At 35.9% G+C, this 17,910-nt stretch overlaps 2 protein-coding genes across 3 annotated transcripts in view; both read right to left on the reverse strand.

Annotated features, from left to right (window-relative positions):
* The window catches only part of LOC135211035 (NADH-cytochrome b5 reductase 3-like), a 113,274-nt gene extending 111,281 nt beyond the window's left edge, over positions 1 to 1,993 (reverse strand). The window contains exon 1 of one of the 2 annotated variants that reach the window (XM_064244070.1): positions 1,853 to 1,993. In XM_064244070.1, coding sequence (XP_064100140.1) covers positions 1,853 to 1,876 — 24 coding nt within the window. In that variant the 5' untranslated portion in view covers positions 1,877 to 1,993. The remainder of the gene's footprint in view (positions 1 to 1,852) is intronic. The other variant, XM_064244071.1, reaches the window with a different exon arrangement.
* Positions 1 to 17,910, reverse strand: part of LOC135211034 (elongator complex protein 3) — a 146,227-nt gene that overhangs the window by 21,973 nt on the left and 106,344 nt on the right. The gene's annotated exons all lie outside the window — the stretch shown is intronic.

Genomic DNA, 17,910 nt, shown 5'->3' on the forward strand with positions numbered 1-17,910 from the left:
GAAAAGGTTATTTTTGGGTAGGGGGGGACGAAACACAACAGTGAAATACGAGGATGTATTCTAATATCCTTATGATACTTCTGCAAGTTGTAAATGTTAATCAAGGTAAGGTTTACTGAGGGTTTTTAAACTCACGTTGTGAAGTAGGTAAGGACCTGGTAGTAAAACTGAAGACTACTACTGTGGCCTGGCTCCTGCCAGTAAATGTTTACGCCTTTCATGTTTTTACGTTCATCCCAAGGAGCTAGTATTCTTCAGTATTACTGACCTGGTAACTTAGGTTATGTTATGGGACAAATGAGGGACTGGCATCTCTGGTTAGGACAGATTATGCTCAGTGTGATTAGGGTAAAATACCGAATGGCCGGCCTCTACCGTAGCATAACCACCTTCCCGGGAAAGTACTTTAACACGTCCTGTAACCCAAGATAGACATTAGTCAAGAGCCAGCATCCATCAAAGCAACACCTCGAGCCCTCTACTTTACTCTTGAAGTAAGTTTTTTCTCCCAAGCCGCAAATTAAGTCCATAATTTCGAATTTTCGTGAAGGTGGCCATGCTATGGTGGAAGCCGGCCATTGAGTATTTAACCCTAGCCTAGGGCGCAACCTTATTACTTACTTTAATTCACAGTGTCCTTGGTTAGGTTAGGTGGAGGGGGGAGACTCTGGATTGAGAGGGAACAAAGGGAGGTATTTCTACAAAAGCAGTCCGTGGTGGCCTAGACTATGGCAATTGACATTTTCCTATGTAATATTTATTCGGACGGCTGTAATTAGCCCCCAGGGGCCAGTACTAAACACGGAGAAATACATTGGACGCCCCAATCCCTAGTGGATGTCGTATCCGCGGTTATGTTCCTTGCAGTTGTAGGGAACTATTCTTTAGAATTACCCTGCAAGAAACGTAACCACAAATGCCACATCCACAAGGGATTGGGGCGTCCAATGTATTTCGCCGTGTTTAGTACTGGCCCCTGAGGGTTAATTACAGTCGTCCAAATAAATATTACTTAAAATTCTTGTTCAGTAGGTAAAACTGCATAAAAAAAACGCAACTGCCATAGACTGACCTGCCACGGCTAGGTACCCTAGATCTACCCAAAGGGAATATGGAATATGCGAGATTCAGTAGGCCAGAGGCTGAGAGCTGGGAACTAGAGGTCATTCAGCCGGGGGCCAAAGGGATGCAACAAGGAACCCTAAGTAATGTCTACAGTACACGGCGTTAGGTGCACTGACGGCACTACCCACGTAACAGAGCAGCCCCTGGCTATATAAGGATGGGGGATACTACACATCCAATGGTTTGGTAAGGGCATGATGCACTAGGTTATGTAGGGGGCTTGTGGGGGGGGGGAGATTTATCGAGACGACCCAAGTTAGGTAAAGAACCAACCCCCTTATCTAGATTGAGTTAAATCCATCCTAAAACGAAATTTGTTTAGTATTCCCAAAACTGGGCCCATCCCAACCCCCAACCCCCAGGGAGAATTAGCCTAACACGACATTGCCTACCGGGTATTCTGTTGGGGGGGGAGGGGGGAGTTGGAATCTCGTATCTGCCGTCTAGTATAATGATAACGTAATGTCAAATCGTTCAAAGTGCATAATTAAATAGTTGAAAATTTATATTTCAAATCCCGAATTGTCATAAACGTTAAAAATTAAAATTAAAATGATAAAATATACAATAGGTAAAATCCGAAAACATTAAGCGTAAAAGACGTCATCTTTGTTCTCTCGAATTCGATCAACCGCCGTCGAAATTAGCGTAGATTAACGCTTAAATCATTAAAAGAATCGACGTCAATATTAAAACAGAAGGTTAAAAGGGATATACATATATATACCTGGATGTCGAGCCAATCAGCCATTACTCCTCAAAGACGACGTCGAAATGATGTCATGGAAATTAATTCCGGCTCGTGTAATAGCGACGCGAGGCTTCGTTCAACTTACTTTTGAGAGGGAAGAAAACCGTTGCGTCTTGCACGACCAAGGGATAGTTTTCGTTCGGATGGCTTGTTCGTTGTTTTAAGTGATTTTTTTAAATGGCTCCTAAATGTTCGTTGTTAATTAATATTTTTTAATGGCTATTAAATAGTTATATAATTTTTTTTCTATTGCCCCGTTCATTGTAACGTCCTTTTTTATGTGTGTGTTCGGATGGCTTGTTCGTTGTTGAGTGAATTTTTTTTATGGCTCTTAAATAGTAATATATTTCTTTTCGAATGTCTTGTTCACTGTAACGTCCTTTTTTTTTAATGTCTTGTTAACTGTCAAGTAAGTTTGTTCGTTGTAATATTTTTTGTTTGAATGTCTTATACTGTAAGGCCATTTTGTTAGAATGTCGTCTTCATTGCAAAGTATTTAGAATTAAACACTACTTTCACGAAAACGAAATAAACCAGGAATACTCATGAAATTATCAAGAATTATCAGATATTGTAGACATATTATAATTCATTTAACTATAGGTAACACACACAGACTTTTATTATAACTTAACTATACTACACACAGAGTCAATACAGACATATTTGTTATAATAAGAAATATTTAATATCGATTATATTGGTACTCAGTTTAATTATACCAAAACAGAAACAATGAGCAAGTTTGGTGAAATTTTGTAAAAAAAAAATGACAAATTATATATGTATATATATACATATATATACATACTATATATATATATATATATATATATATATATATATATATATATATATATATATTTCTTTGTTAGTTCTTGTGAAAAGTTATGCTTTTATCTAACGAAAACCCGTTCGCTGTCGTCGTGAGCACTTCATGAACACCCACTGACTTCAACTTATCTGGAGAACCAGACATGAAATTGTCTGGCCTTGAAAATTCACTTAATGATACGATGCAGTTACTATGTCGTAACTCTCGGCTAGGTTTAAGTAAAAGGAGATATTATTATTATTTGTCCGATAAACGTAAAATGAATAAAAAGGTGTGCAAATCTTTAATGTATGCTTGCACGCAAGCAAAGCATCGGTTTCAAAACGGCGGTTATCATTAATCCGTTATAGATAAAAGGGCAACCGTCACTTTGTAACCGGTTAGTACTAGACCATTGCAAGCTTTGATAAAAAAAAAAAGGAAAAAACACACAAACGAAAAGAGGCAGGGCATTTTACATTCTACAATCATTTCCTGGCAACGTGCAAGAGCCATAAAACTTGTGAAATCACAGTGACTCATCAATATCTTAAAGGCGAGATGTCTCATCCGTATCTATAGCCGTTTGAGCTCAACGCGTTGACTCAAGGAACCTCTTAAAATAATTAGGTTAAAACATAAGAGATATTTGGGATTGTTGCTAGGCCGACGTGACACAAAATCGTTGCGCAGAAAGTTATGCTAATTCTCTCATTAACGTATTACTGCTTTTTCTTTACTAAAAAATACGAATTCTGGTCGTAATCTTGTGCGTTTTGTGTGTTTGTGTCTTTTTTCATCAAATAAAGCTTGAATTCTGGCAAAAAAAAATTGTTTTATTATGAGACTTAACCTTTAAGTTAGTCTACCAAGATGAAGACGGGACTTGGCCATATGCCAGCTATAGTTCGTGAGATATTTTATAATATTTCTAAGCGGTCTTTTTTCTTTTTTATCACATAAAGCCTGAATTCTAGCAAAAACTTTATAGTTTTCATTATAAGACGGGGATATTATGTTATCCCCGCTAACTGTTTTAGAATATGAGATATTTCATTATATTTTTAGCATTCTTTTACATTTCGTTTGTAATATACATAAAAAGTTCAGCTTAAAGCACAACTTATTTTTTCTAAATTAAATAATGTATGTATTCTGACGAAATCTTTTATTGTGTTCATTTTGAGACTAAAGTTAGTCTTACTAAGATGAAGATAGCTTCTTGAGTTATATTAGTGACATTTTAATCTTTCTATAAGGACAACTTAGCTTCGAATATATCAAATTATTTTCTTATGACAGTTACTGAATCATCGTATCCAAGTAACATCCCTAGACTTATGTAAACAAACATCATGTAAAATTATTTTGAAACCAACCGCTCTCTCTCTCTCTTTCTCAGTAAAGGACATAACCTCACCATCAGGCTGAAACATACTATCATTAAACAATATTAAACTGGCTCGACTAGCTGATATATATATATATATATATATATATATATATATATATATATATATATATATATACATAATTTATTTTAAAAATACTAAAACCGCTTATATACATGCGTGAACAAAAATTGTTCAAAATGGAAAAAAAAAAATAGCAAGAAACGTATAGAAACTAAGAGAGAAATGAATATATACTTAAACGAATGTAAATACCAGATAGATGAATAGATAAATAAACCGTCTGTAGCTATAAACGGCAAAACACGAGTATAAAACTTATTACAGGATGCATATGTCCAGGTTTTCCAGGATTTCAAAGCGTTATGTGGTAGGGCAGTAGAAGATCTCTGGCTATATGTATATATATATATATATATATATATATATATATATATACATATATATATATATACATACATATATATATATATATATATATATATATATATATATATATATATATATGTGTGTGTGTGTGTGTGTGTTTTACAGGCAGATAGCAAGAAGTCTTAAGGGGGGGGTATCAAGACTTCATTATCGTCACTATCACTATATCACCATCACCCTTTCATATCCTATAGTGGAAATCTCTATATGATAAAAAAAATCCTTACTTAGATATCGGTACCTTATTGAGGAAATTTATTCCTCCCATTGATATTTCTTTCGCTCCAATCAGTCCTCCTATATACCTCTCACTATTCCTTTTTATTATATATTACGATTTTCTTCAACATTTGAAAGGGGAGAGGTGGAACATACATCTTGCCTATGTGAGCTCTCTCAAGAGACTGAGAGTTTTACAGCCCTGAGATTGGCTTATCAACAGCCAATCAGGAGCGTCGTAAGGAACGGCGCTGGGCACGAGATGAGATGTAGTAGTTAAGCTCACTCTTCTTGAGGAATGGCGTATAGAATTTTAGCCCAAGGCCAAGCGCGGGGACGTATGAGGTCATTCATCGCTGAAAGGGAAACAGAGTAGGAGTTACAAGGATTAGGATGTCTCAAAGACTTATTATTCCATCCTACGAGGAGACATCGTGTGCTCACTTATCTGTAGGAGCAGGTTTTGCTGTGCATTCAGTGTCCTCCTAATGATTTTGTCTAGCTTAATTTTAAACTCTTACACACTGTTGCTGTTTACAACTTCTGGTGGCCGTTTATTCCATGTGTCACATATCTTGTATGTAAAAAAGTTCCCACAATGGGATGCGTTGTATCTCTTCAGTTCTAATTTCTATCTATTATTTCTTGTCTGTTTTTCGTTCAATGTAAATTAGGTTACTGTCTACTTTTGTTATGCCTTTCAGTATTTTAAGTGTTTCTATTAGTTGTTCTCGCAATCGTCGTGTTTCTAAGTCATACATGTTCAGGCTCTCTAATCGTCTTTGGTAACCTATTTGCCTGATGGATGGAATTAACTTTGTGACTCTTGCTTGTACTCCTTGTAATCTATTTATGTCTTTTATTAGTGTTGGTGACCAAAACTGTACTGCACATTCAGATGAGGTCTAACTATTGATGTGTAGAGCTACAGCACCGTTTCCTTGTTCCTGTGATTGAACTGCCTCTTTATGTATCACACCGTTTTGTGGATTTTAAGTTCTTAGTAATAATGACTCCAAGGTCCTCCTCATGTTTTACACTATTTATGTCATTCCTAAGCAGTTCGTAGCTGGCATGAGGGGGTTATTTGTTCCTATTTGTAACACTTTAGGCTTATCCAAGTTAAAAGGCATTTGCCATTTTTTTTACCACTCTCCCATTTTCATTAGATCATTTCTTAAACTTTCCACTGCATCTGGGTCTACTGCATTTACACCTAGTTTGGTGTCATCTGCAAATTTGGCTATCCTGCTAGTTAAGCCTACATCAATGTCATTATGTAAATAAAAATAAGAGAGGGCCAAGGACAGAACCCTGAGGAACTCTGCTTGATACATCTGCCCATTCTGATTCTTCACCATTTATTACGAATCTGTTTCCTATTAGTTAGCCAGTCTTCGATCCAGTCTGCTATATCTCCTACAATTCCTAAAGCTCTAACTTTTGTCATTAGTTTCTTGTGTGGAACTTTGTCAAAGGCTTTTTGGAAATCCAAGTAGAGTATCTCTATTGCTCTATCACGCATGTTATGAAAAAACTCCAAAAGGTTTGATAGGCAGGATCTGTTTTGTCTGAAACCGTTTTGGCTGTTAACATTAAGTTGTTTCTATCTATGTGATCCACAATTTGATCTGCAATTATGGACTCAAAAATCTTGCAAACGACAGGCGTTAGACAGATTGGTTTATAATTCCCCGGCTCTTGTCTTGGACCTTTTTGTAAGCTGGGGGCACATTTCCTAGTTTCCATCCTTCTGGTGCCTTTCTTTGTTCAGCACGTTTCCTGCAGAGTTTATATAGGTGAGGAACTATCTCCTCTTTTAGTTCTTTAATTTATCTTGGATGAATCCCATCCGGGCCAGGAGATTTGAACTGAACTTGTTGAGTTTATCAATTTTGTTTTTAATGTCCTCTTTTGTAAATATTATTTTGTCCAATGGTTCTGTCCCTTCATATTTAATAGCAGGTTCGGTATCGAGGTAGTGTCTTCAGATGTGAATATAGTAGTTCACCAGGTTACCTCTATGTCCCTTAGGGGACCTATGCTATTTTTTTTTTTTGCTTCCTACTATTAATATGCACAAAGATTTCTTTTGAGCTTTCTTTACAAACTGATGCAACTCTCTTATCCTCATTTATCTTTGCATTTCTTACTAATTTGTCCACAATGTAACAGTTCTTTATGCCTGCTTGCTTCTACTGGTGTTGGGTGTGGGTTCATTGATTTGGGCAATTTGTCTCTTTCTCTTATTGTATTTTTAATTTTTCTGTTGAACCACTTAGGCTGAGGGTTGCCATTTGTTAGTATTTGCCTTAATGGTATACATCAAGAGCGCTTTTCTGCGTATTACTCATGAAAGGCTTCCCAGTGCTTATCTATGCCTGTGTTCTCGTCGTACTCTAGATTTTTAACGTACTCCTTTAGCTTTTTCATGTCTTGTCGACGGTAGTCTAATCTCATTAATATCTTCTTCCTTTTTAATGTTGAACATTAATTTGAAATGAGATGACTTTATGGTCGCTGGTCGCTTTTGCCTAGATTTGCACCTACTGAAAGGTCAGACACTCTAAATTATCTTCTGTTGATAGGACGATGTCTAATATGTTGTTTCCTCTGGTAGGTTTGTCAGCCCATTGGTGGAGGAATTCATTTTTCTTTTACAAAATATAAAAGTCTCTTTCTTCGTTTGATGCGGAGGTCATCGTGTCCCAATGTACTGCTTGCATTTAAATATCTCATTGTTATGCAGAGGAATGCTTGACAGCTAACCAGGGCCGTTTCTAGTTATAGGCGGACTAGGCGATTGCCTAGGACTCCTGGGTGGGTTGCCCTGAGAATCATCGCCTGCACTCTGCCTGTGACTGTGGCTGTGGTCTCAGCAGAGAGGAGCTCATCAAGAACTATCTAAGGCAGTGGTATTCACTCAATTTTGCAAGATAGCCTTGAAGTTCAACTATCTGGCACTGTACGGCAGCATGATCAAGACAGAGGTCTTGGATGACTGGGGTCACAGATGATGCTCGCCCCTGGAAAGGGTTCTCAATAAAACTGAAAAATTCCTTGTACTTTCTTATATCCTGAAATCGTGATTCAGACTCTTCTCAACTCCTCCAATACGGTTTCAAACTCATCATAACTGAAGTGATGCAAAAGTTGAGGGTCATTTGAGGTGGCTGTACTGAGTGTTGGGAAATGTGCAAACTGTCTGTCAGGTATGAATAGTTCTCGTGATCTTATTTTGGAATGCAGTAACTGCACGCAAAATACTGCCTGGGTGCTTTTCTTTCCCTTGCAGTTGCAAGCTCAGGAAATTCAGGTGACGAGTAATATCAGAGCTAACCTCATAATCCAGGATTTTGGTAATAATTGATTTATATATTTCCTGGATGGCCTCGCAATAATCAGCATTTACCATGAGGTGGACAAGCAGGTGTCATATGAGAACATCATTGATGACTTTGTGAGCGAAAAAAGCCAGGAAGCAGACATTTTGAGGACAATACATTGTTCTGTGAATAATGTGAATTATTAGTTTTTTTATGTTAAGTGTGTGACTGTGATGTTAATTGAGCATTATTTTAAGTGTTGTTTTTTTTATTATCTTTGCACTTTGAAATATATGTGAAATAAATACATGTGAACTGTAATTGTTTCTTGCATCTTAGTAGACCGTCTAAATGGCTAGAATCGCTTCTTCACAGTTTGACAAACCCCTCGGGAATAAATGAAATACCTACCTATCTATCTAGGCGGGCCCCCACCCCCACAAACTGCATCTTGCCTAGGGCCCCCCAAAAAGCTAGAAACGGCCCTGCAACTAACAGTAGGTAAATATGTACTGGTAGATTTTCCAGAAAGAGAACTGGCCGGATGATGATGACGACACAGTGCACGATAAAGTGAACCTGTTGTTAATCCGCTCCCTATTATAATCAGTCGCTAAGCAGTCTAGGACGAGTGCGAATACTATCCTCATCATCTCCCATCATGATTCTTCGTCGTCAACGTCAACGTGAACTAAGTGCCGGAGATAATTAGCCAAAAATGGCCGGATTCCTCACGTGCGGTCCCAACGAACTGCTTGTCGTATCAGGTTAAATGTTAGATTCAACAGAATCACTAAAAAAAATTGCTGTGGCGAAATTCTTCACTATTAAGTTGTCTGGAGATGTGCTATTCGTTGAGACGAATAACTCATCCTTAATTTTCTTTAAATGTCTTTAATTACGAACGCTTTTGTTAATAATTCATCTTGGTCTAAGTCGATAACAGCTAGTCCCATGTCTTGTCGACTCTCATAGGACTAAGCCGAAGCGATCTTCCTTTTTTTTTCTATCCTATAGCAGACCTCAGCCATCATTAGCCTTATAATCACACGCACACACACACACACACACAGAGAGAGAGAGAGAGAGAGAGAGAGAGAGAGAGAGAGAGAGAGAGAGAGAGAGAGAGAGAGAGAGAGAGAGAGAGAGAGCTTTTTGCATGAAACGTAAGGATTTTAAAATTATACGCAAACCAACTGGTTTGTATCTGTGTTGTTTTGTCTAATATACTCTCACTGCGCAGGTCATCAATAAGTAACATTATTGTCGGCATCATTACACGCAGAAATATGTTGTGAATATTAAAAAACATCTTGTAGAAATGTGAAGTTAAAAATATCTTGTAGAAATGTGAAGTTAAGAAGTAGTAATGCTGAAGGGAAATATAACGCATAAGGTCAATCAACAATTATACACTTTTACTCTTGGGGTACATATACACACACCATCACGTTATGGAGTGGTATAGGCAATCCTAAATGGCTGAAGAGAAAGAAAGGATTGCTATAAAGTGGTGCAAAAGGGCTGTTGAGCAATTCTGGGAAAAGACTTAAGACTGGTTTACACCTACACACTTTTGTGGTGCGGTCTGTTACGGTATGGGACCGCAGGAAACCACATTATAAACCCACAAAAAGCGCGCCACCTCGCTGGCGGGGCCAGACAAAGACCGTTAAAGCCGCGCGACGGCGCCCGGATTTGAAATCATTTCAAATTTCTGCGCGGCGTCTGGCGGGTTGATGGAGTCGCACGAAACCGTAAACGGTGTGGCGCGGCCCCGCAACAAAAGAGGTAAGAACCCGCACGGTGCCATGCCACACCGCACCACACCCCATGTGATGCGATGTGGTGCGACGTAGTACCACCCGCGAGGGAGTGCTATGGCGTGATGTTATGGCGCCATGCGGTGCCCTTACAGCACCTTCACACACGATTAATAAATGGTGCACACATGTTGCGGGGCGTGCGTGCGGCGTGTTACGGTGTCTCCCTAGGTAGATTTTTTTTTTTTTTTTAGGTGAACCTCAATACTTTTTTTTTCTTTTATTAAGAAATATTACTTTACAAAATTATATTTTACAATTTTTGTATATACATTATAAGATCTATGTATAATAAAAAAATATTACAATTCATTATTTTTCTAAATATGTTTTTAAGTTAGAAACATACTGATTCGTGAAAATTTTGTTAACATTAGACTTATATCCTATAATATTTACATTAAATGTATTTAACAGTCTATTCTTAATACATTTAATAATTTGCTGGTCAGTACTTATTCCCAAATATCTTGCCATCCATATACTTGAAATAAAATCTGCTATTATTACCATTGCTGTATTTTCATCCCTTTTTGAGTTTGCTTCAAAATCTAGTTTTAAAATCCTTAACCTGCTATTAGTTTTTAATTTACATTTTCTAAGCAATTCGAATACCCAGGACAACAAATTCTTAACCAAAGGACAGAAATATACCATATGCATATTAGTTTCTATGCATCCATAACCGCATTCCTTAACATCTTTTATTTTCATCATGGCTAGCCTATCATTTGTACTTAAAACTTCATGAACATACTTAAACAAAATTTCTCTCCTTTTATTTTCTATATACTTATTATTTACATGTTCCCAAATTAGTTTCCAGTTGAATAGTGGATACAATTTTTCAATATTTGGAACATATTCACTGTTTTTCATTAAATGTTCATATACCACTTTCGTTTTTATCTGTGGATAAGCACTTCGTGATATATTTATCATACTTTCATAAAAACTAGGTGTAAAAATAGTGCAATCCTGATGTTGGCATTCATTTTCTCTAAGGTAGGTTGCTCTGACTTTACAATAATAAATAATCATTTGGTGACCAAAACAACGATCTTTTAAACATTTTAGAAATGTACTAAACATGATTGACTTCGTTTTACACTGAATATCAATAATTCCACAACCACCTCTTAATTTTGACAAAAACATAGATCGATTGGATGGAATGTTGCCGCGCATTCTGGGGAGGATAACAGGGACCGGACAGGCCACGGGGACATCATTCGCGCCCTGACAGCCTGTCGACAATGTATAAATAAATAAAATTTAATTTTTTTTAATAATAAATTATTTTTTAGTTATTTTCTTAATATTAAATGATTTTGTACATTTTATATTATTCATAATGTTTCTTTTTGTGATAAATATGTTGAAATACTGACTTGCATTTACATTTTCATTTTTGATGCTTAAATTATATGTCATGACAATATATATATATATATATATATATATATATATATATATATATATATATATATATATATATATGATATGATTGGGTGAAATGAAATTGAAAAATGAAAAAGCATGGCCATAAAGAATAATAACATGAAGAAATATAACAGGAAATCTGACATGAAATATGAAATAAATAGAACTCGGAAAATAACTTGAACTATAAAATGAAATGTAACATGAAATAAATATGGCCATCAAATGATATAATAACATACAAGGTGAAGCACAATAATATAATATTGAGAACATGATCAAATGAACATGAACACATACAAATATGACAATGAAACAATAATTAACATAGACTGGACATAGTTATTAACAAGGGTACAATGAAAAATCAGTAACAGACTAAAGACATATTGACCCCAGTTGATAATATATGATATTTGCAGTTGAACATGTTATGGTATAAACCAAGTCCCAATTTCATATTCTTACATTCTATGCTTTTCATGTTCATTTTCTTACATTCTATACTTTTCATGTTCATTTTCTTACAGTTCTATGCTTTTCATGTTCATTTTCGTTACTCTCTATGCTTTTTGTTCATGTTCATTCTCGTTTCATTCTATGCTTTTATCATGGTTCATTTTACTTACATTCTATACTTTTCATGTTTCAATTTTTCTTACATGCCATGGCTTTCATGTTGCATTTTCTTAACATTCTATGCTTTTCATGTCATTTTCCTTACATTCTATGCATTTTCATGTTCATTTTTTCTTACAATTCCAATGCTTTTCATGTTCAATTTTTCTTACATTCCATGCGTTTCATGTTTCATTTTCTTACATTCCCACGCTTTTGGTCATGTTCATTTTCTTTACATTCTATGCTTTTCATGGTTCATTTTTTCTTACATTCTATGCTTTTCATGGTTCAATTTTATTCTTACATTCCACGCTTTTCAGTTTCATTTTCTTACATTCCACGCTTTGTCCATGTTCAATTTTCTTACTTTCTATGCTTTTCATGTTCATTTTCTTACCATTCTATGCTTGTTCATGTTCATTTTCTTACATTCCACGCATTTTCATGTTCCATTTTCTTGACTTTCTATCTTTTCATGTTCTATTTTCTTACATTCTATGTTTCTTTTCATGTTCATTTTCTTACATTTCTATACTTTCAATGTTCATTTTCTTACTTTTCTAGGCATTTTCATGTTCATTTTCTTACATTCTATGCTTTTCATGTTCATTTTGCTTACATTCTATGCTTTTCATGGTTCATTTTGCTTACATTTCTATACTTTTCATGTTTCCATTTTCTTACTTTTCTATGCTTTTCATGTTCATTTTCTTACTTTCTATGCTTTTCATGTTCATTTTCTTACTTTCTATGCTTTTCAGTGTCATTTTCTTACTTTCTATACTTTTCATGTTCATTTTCTTACTTTCTATGCTTTTCATGTTCATTTTCTTACATTCTATGTTTTTCATGTTCATTTTCTTACATTCTATACTTTTCATGCTCATTTTCTTACTTTCTATGCTTTTCATGTTCATTTTCTTACACTCTATACTTTTCATGTTCATTTTCTTACATTCTATGTTTTTCATGTTCATTTTTTACATTCTATACTTTTCATGTTCATTTTCTTACTTTCTATACTTTTCATGTTCATTTTCTTACATTCTATACTTTTCATGTTTATTTTCTTATTTTCTATGCTTTTCATGTTCATTTTCTTACATTCCATGCTTTTCATGTTCATTTTCTTACTCTATAATTTTTGTTCATTTTCTTACTTTCTATACTTTTCATGTTCATTTTCTTACATTCTATACTTTTCATGTTCATTTTCTTACATTCTATACTTTTCATGTTCATTTTCTTACATTCTATGCTTTTCATGTTCCTTTTCTTACATTCTATACTTTTCATGTTCATTTTCTCACATTCTATCCTTATCATGTTCATTTTCTTACATTCTATGTTTTTCATGTTCATTTTCCTACATTCTATGCTTTCCATGTTCATTTTCTTACATTCTATGCTTTTCATGTTAATTTTTTACATTCTATACTTTTCATGTTAATTTTCTTACATTCTATACTTTTCACGTTCATTTTCTTACATTCTATACTTTTCATGTTCACTTTCTTACTTTCTATGCTTTTCATGTTCATTATTTGCTTCTCACATGTCTCATTATTATGAATTATGTTGTTATTACTCTGCAACAACACCACAAGCCACCCGCAACACGCAGTAACAGAGCCGCAAGAGCGCGTGCCCTGGCATAGCAACAACGACCATAACACCACCCCAACTCCGTAACACTCCGTTAGACACCGCAGGAACACACCGTGAGGTGCCCATAACCCACCCCCACGGTCCGCGCCCAATAACGGTCATTTTCTCTTCCCACTGCGTCAATTTTGTAACGGTTTCTTGCGGTCCCACCCCGTAACAGCCCGCAACACAAAAGTGCGTAGGTGTAAACTTACCTTTAGTACTAAAAATAGTCTAGAATGGGAAAAATGTCGGAAATGCGCAGTTACCCAAAAGAGAATAGGGTTCATATTTCTTCGTGAGTATACAAAGGAATTGAACGGTTTGACAGTATTCGAAAGCATGGCAAAAGTTTCATATTCCACGAGAGATAAGCTTTTGCATTCTCGTTTTTTGTTTAGGAGAATTAAATTTCAATAAATAATCATGAGTGGATTCTTAAGATGGCGATGGGACATCTGCAAAATTCGTATATCTGTCGTTGGCTGGTTTAGATTAAACAGGATTACCACCACACCCAAGCGACTAATAATAATATAATAATAGAAAAAAACAATGCAAAATATGGGAGAAAGACCAACTCTTCTTCAGCAATTTGGATGAGTTTGCATCCATTGTTTTAAGAGTTGTTCATCTCGTCGTCGTATGGACTCAGTCACCGATTATTCGCAGAAAGGATCATTGTTTTTTCTGTTGACGATTACGCGAATTATATTCTCAAAGGGAAAAGGCTTTATGAGTCTAGTGGGAAAGAAGACTCATATTTGACAAAGGATCCAAGAAAACAAGAAAAAGGTGGTTAATAGTTAATATAGTAGAAACGAGAGAGAGAGAGAGAGAGAGAGAGAGAGAGAGAGAGAGAGAGAGAGAGAGAGAGAGAGAGAGCCATCCTGCCAACCAACAAACAAACGGAGACACCAGTCCAAAACCTTGCCTATATCTGTCGTAGCTCGTAGGTTAAAAAGAAAATAAGTGAAGATTATAACAAAGAAGTCATCCCATCTCTAGAAATAATACATTTTATTTTCGCTAACGAATATCTATGAAGGTGAATTGTGAATGCAATGTCGAACTACGCAATATAGGCCTAGTAAATTTCGTCTCGTATCGAGAAGGATGTCTCGCAAATAAAGTTACTATGGCTTCCTTTTCCGTGAATTGCTCAGTTCTCTCTCTCTCAGACTGATCTTTGTTTCCATTTTGACTTTTTCCCCACACCATCATGGAGGTAAAAGTCTAGGTGCGCTTTTTTACATATATAGAGGTTTCCCCAGTATAGGCCTAATCCTCTCCTTGGTGTTTATAATCAGGAGATTCGTTCGTCGTCTGTGCTCTTCTCGATGTTAATGGCGAATGACTCTATAAATCGCTCAACTGCTATACATTTTGCTTTGTATCTTGTTTTTGAAGCTTAATTCTCCGTATGTTTTATCGCCTGCCTCCAGGTTTCCGCTGTCACAGTGCTTCTTTGAAAGCTTCTTTGACCAAATGTTTTAGTTCAGCAATTTTGAATGTGTTTTAATTGGAAACGTAAGCTCAGGAAAACATTTTTAATAACATTAATTTTGCCATCAAAAACTTATAGTCATTCTTAAACAAGTGAAGCTTTATTATAAGACAAGAGTAACCATATATTTAGTATAAAAAGTATCATGGACATTTCGTCGTTCACTGTCGTGGTGTATTTATAGAATTGTGGCACCTGTGCAGAAAATCCAGGCTAAAAGGCTGAGTTTGGCTATACCAGAGCAATGTTTTCTTGTTTAAATATTATATTCTACGCTTATATTGTCGTCTAGCAAGGGCCGTATAGCCTTGTTTGATCACTATCCCTTATATTAGTACTAGACTAGCTACTAGACCATATTACATTCGCGTCATGTTGTGGTAGGGACACACAAGATGATGAATTCCCCGTTCTCATTTTCATATATTTGCAATCACAGTAAATCTTTAGTTACTAAGACCATGAATAAAAGAGATGTTTTCTTTTCTTTTACTTTTTGCCAGGATTTGGGAAAAAGAAACCCGCTATGATCACTGGAGGAAGAGTATTCTATTGGCCTGGGCTGGTTTTAAAACGTGCAGCAGGTATGGTGTCAGTTTTCTTACCCTTGAAGTTTGTAAGTTTATAACAATATTTTGAGAGATGGATGATATCCTTCGATAACATGGCAGACATATAATTCTAAGGTATCGCACGGGAATTTGTCATTGCTGAATTCCATTGCTGGAAAGTCTCAAAGCGTGCTTCTATCAAAGTCTTACAATGCTAAAACTTAGTAAATATCGTCGTTGGATATCACCCTCAAAAGTCTTAAATCACTGCACAGCCTCATAAGCAGGTTTCCGTAAGAGAAAACTAATATTTGCTTCCGCTCCGTAGTTACGTTTTACAATATAACTCAGGAATAACTGAGCAAACAATTTACTATTTTATGTAAAATGTAAATTAGTTGTATGAGTTGCAAATCACTCATTCTTTTACATATTTGGTGTTTGTTGTAAGACTACTTATTTAAGGGGGTTTCACCTTTACTTCTCTCTCTCTCTCTCTCTTTTAGTTTTCTGAGAAGAAAACTATTGTGTCGGCTTTGTCTGTCCGTCAACACTTTTCCTGTCTGCCCTCAGACCTTAAAAACTACTGAGGTTAGATGGCTGCAAATTAGTATGTTGATCATCTACCCTCCTATCATCAAACATACCAAATTGCAGCCTTGTAGTATACCGAGACAACCGGGAGATAGATCTACTTTCGGTGGTCTTGTGTCGAAGAAACTTATAGGAGCATTTTTCTTTTGTTTCTCCCGCCAGAATCTCACTCAACGTCATAACAAAAATGATCCCTACGCCTGACGTATACATCGCCCAGGCGTCCTCACCTCTGTGACTGGCATCACTCAGGTATCGTGATACCATAATTTCTTTGTTAACAGTTTGTATATTCATTTAGCTGTTATAAAACGTACGTTTATGTATATTTCACATAGTTTCACATGAAGTTCAAGGTTCTAGTTCCCGCTCATTTGACGTCTGCTGTTTACTACGATCTTGTTAAAGAGATCACGCCGTACACAGATGTTGCAACTCTAGGCCTATATTCACTCCTAGGCTGAGTTAACAAACATATTCAACCGTTCATTTTATTGTAGAAATGCTTTGTCGGAGTGATTTACTCTCTTCCAGAAATAGTAACCTGCCTTTGAATCACTGGCAAAAGCAACATTTCATATGGGGAACTATAAAAAAAAAAAATGTTAAATCAATGTCAAAAAGTGTTTCACAAACATTTCATATTTCACTCAGGAACTTCTGCTATCCAAGCACTACAGGTTTTTTGTACATCATCTCTGATCGACAGGTCCAGATACTTTTTTTGTAACATTTTATTAGCGGAACTCCTACTATGAAAAAAAAAAAAAAAAAAAAAAAAAAAAAAAAAAACACCAACCCAATTTTCGTTCCTCATCTCTGACAGGTCAAAATTAGCACGCAGAGCAAAGAGCTCCTTGAACGCGCATGTTGCAACTTCTTGAGCAAAAGCAAGATGACAGTCATAGAGTTGATCCAAGAAAATCTGGAAGGTCACCAGAGGAGCGCCGTGAGCTTGACAACCGTTGAGGTGAGTCTAAGGAGGAAGAATAGACTCCTTACATTGTTGCTGAGAGCATATAGGCACCACTTGGTGGGAAACTTCGAATTTGGGAGAAAATACAGCAAATACCCTTTTAACACTTACGGAATACGGACAAGTGTTTTCATCCTAAAACACAATACACTGTACATACAGTGTTGTATATACAGAATAGGCCAACAAAACAAACTTCGAACTTGTGGGTGGCAAAAGGGATCGAGTTTGTTTGTATCTCTGAATGTTCAAAATGTTCGTAAGTAAGGAGGTGTCTGCACATAGAGAAATATGTGAGGAAACAGACCACAGCAGATGGAAAATGGGGCTTGAGTAGATATGCTGAACTTAGTTTGGAAACAAATTGTCTGAATAGAGGTGTGAGAGCAACCTGAAATACCTACCTTGTGATACATTCCAGAATTGGTGACGTTGGCAGTTTTTTCCCCACGATACTTGAGAACTTAAAATGTACTACAGCTTGAGATGTACACTGCTTATTTTTGTTCAGTGCCAAAACTTTCCATTTACATACAATATTGTAAATATCTGATCCCAAAAAGTGCAATAAATAAAAAAATACTCAACAGAGCTTAAATGAGGCGTTATATAAGTCCTTTAAATGAATTCATGAAAAATAGCAGAATAGAAATCAATCAATTATTTTTGCAA

Source organism: Macrobrachium nipponense, chromosome 4 (genome assembly GCF_015104395.2).
Source record: "Macrobrachium nipponense isolate FS-2020 chromosome 4, ASM1510439v2, whole genome shotgun sequence".
Lineage (NCBI taxonomy): Eukaryota > Metazoa > Arthropoda > Malacostraca > Decapoda > Palaemonidae > Macrobrachium > Macrobrachium nipponense.